The sequence below is a fragment of the Suncus etruscus genome, chromosome 6 (assembly GCF_024139225.1).
Source record: "Suncus etruscus isolate mSunEtr1 chromosome 6, mSunEtr1.pri.cur, whole genome shotgun sequence".
Lineage (NCBI taxonomy): Eukaryota > Metazoa > Chordata > Mammalia > Eulipotyphla > Soricidae > Suncus > Suncus etruscus.
Window position 1 is genome coordinate 121,937,157 of NC_064853.1, and position 2,497 is coordinate 121,939,653.

Below are 2,497 nucleotides of genomic sequence, written 5' to 3' on the forward strand. Positions count from 1 at the left end.
CACTTTACAAATAAAGTCAAAGCAAAGAAGACAGTAATTATATTTTAAAAGAGATGATTTGACTATCAAAGTATTAAGAGATTCTATTAAAATTAAATGCAATAGATTTTTTTTACAGAAAATGTTCTCATAGAATACTCTATGCCCAAAGTGTAGAGGGGAAAAGAAAGAAATTGAATGTAAGAGGAGAAACACAATTATGAAAGAATGGGGTACAGGGACCAAGAGTTCTCAGGTGCACTAGTGGTGTTAAGAAAGGAAGAACTGGGGCTGGAGAGATAGCATAGCTGTAGAACATTTGCCTTGCACATAGCCAACCCTGTGTAGACCTGGGTTTGATCACTGGCATTCTATATTGTCCCCCAAGCCTGCTAGGAATGATTTCTGAATGCAGAGTCAGGAGTAACACCTGAGTGTGTCCAGGTGTGGTCCCCCTCTAAGAACAACCACCCCCCCAAAAGAAAGGACAGAACTAAATATTCAAACCAGAGTCAACAATAATGAAATAATGAGATCCACACTTTAACAATCAAAACTTAAAATGAGCCTATTATGCTGGCAGACTTGGGGGCATGGTTGTTGGAATGGGTTGCACTCTGGAAACATTGGTGGATGGAGATCAGTACTGGTGGTTGGATTGGCCCTATAACATTGTCTAAAACCCAAATATGAAAAATTTTATAAATTATAATGGTTTCAATAAAACATTTTAAAAAGTGCTCATATAATTAACTTGGAAATGGAAAATATTGTATTAGATTCAGTAGAAAATTTTACATCTAAAAACAATATAAAGAATATTTAATTTTTGTGCATTGTCCACATCCAGTGTTTGCTATTCTCAGGACACCACATGTGGTATAAGGCATAAAACCTGGGTCAACTGCATATAAGTTTAGTGCCTTACCTGCACTACTATCTCTCTGGCTCATTTGATTTTTGTTCTACTAACCAGGTGATAGTTTAACTTAACTTTTATAAATTAAAACTGACAATAATTTCAACTAAAATTTATTTTGTAAAATTTCCACTTGTTATTACCCCGAGGTTACTATGAAATTTTGGTTGTCATTTTTTTTTTTAAATAAAAGATGTCTGACTTTATTTATTCATTACGCAGAACTCATTTTTGACTAGATTCAGACTTAGAAGTAGAAGCTCTCAAAGAAGACAGCCTCCGTCTCTTGGCAATCTGCTCCTGGCGTTTCTCTTTTGCCTCCTTCATTCTCTTAGCCAACAGTTTAGCATAATCTGAAGCTTCTTCCTTGTTTTTCTTGGTGCGCTGTCTCTTTAATGCAATACGCCTACGTTTATGTTGCAGGACACGAGGTGTAACAAGACGCTGAATCTTGGGTGCTTTGGTCCGAGGTTTCTTACCTTCTTTATTTAGAGGCTTCTTCACAACATACTGACGGACATCATCTTCTTTTGAGAGATTGAAAAGTTTGCGGATTCTGCTAGCTCTTTTGGGTCCAAGACGCCGAGGCACGGTAGTATCAGTGAGTCCAGGAATATCCTTCTCCCCTTTCTTGACAATGACCAAATTGAGAACACTCAAATTGGCATCCACAATGCAGCCACGAACAGACTTGCGTTTTCTTTCACCGGTCCTCCGTGGTCTATAGCAGGAATGCCCCTTACTCAGCAGCAGTCGGACCCGACCATGGGTCAAGACCCCCTGCTTCATGGGGAAACCTTGCTTATCGTTGCCTCCACTGATCCGGACCACATAGCCCTTCCATTCTTCTCCCAGAGCGTCAGCAGCAACTTCGGTTGCCATCCGCTTCTCATAGAAGGTACGAAGTTTGCGTTCATCGTCCACTTCGATGAGTTTCTGGCAGCCGGTGGCCGGGTAAGAGATGTTCAGCTTCATGACTACACAGCCCAACACCTCTTAGCCGCCACTTGGTTGTCATTTTTAAGTTGATTTACTTCATGTAGATTTAACAAAAATCTGGGATCAATTTCCCCGGAGTAACGAATGTTTGCAGTTAAACATATATCATGTTCCTGAAAATGATTGAGCTTGGATTATGGAATTCAGAACCTGTTGCTATCTAGTGGCTATCTATCTTTTTAAGATTCATGCAGTTAAGATGAATAAACTATAATTTAAAAATATTTATATGTGGGACTGCAGATATATATTGTAAAGTGGGTAGGGTACTTGCCTTCCAGATGGCTAACCTGGGTTTAGTCCTTGCCCCTAAGGCTTCTATTGCTCCACCCTCACTCCCTGATTTTTTCAGGGCCTCCAGTGGGCTGTATCATATTTTGTAAATATTGTATTAGACTCTTTACAAAGAATTCTATTTATCTCTTCTTTGGATACCCGAATTGTTAACACTCCAAACATCATTGTACAGAATTGTTTTCCACTTTCTTATTGCTGCTTACTTCTTCACTTAATTTTTTAAAAATGTGTAGAAAGACTGAGCCAGAAAGCCAAGGAGCTTGCCTTGCAGGTGGTTAACTTGAGTTTGTTATTTAACACCTC

General features: G+C 39.0%; 1 protein-coding gene across 1 annotated transcript; it reads right to left on the reverse strand.

Annotated features, from left to right (window-relative positions):
* Positions 1-1,071: 1,071 nt before the first annotated feature.
* On the reverse strand, positions 1,072-1,897 carry LOC126012116 (40S ribosomal protein S6). The gene has a single exon (XM_049775916.1). It carries the CDS (start codon positions 1,871-1,873, stop codon positions 1,124-1,126), a length of 750 nt encoding a protein of 249 aa, XP_049631873.1. The 5' UTR covers positions 1,874-1,897; the 3' UTR covers positions 1,072-1,123.
* Between the last annotated feature and the right edge of the window lie 600 nt (positions 1,898-2,497).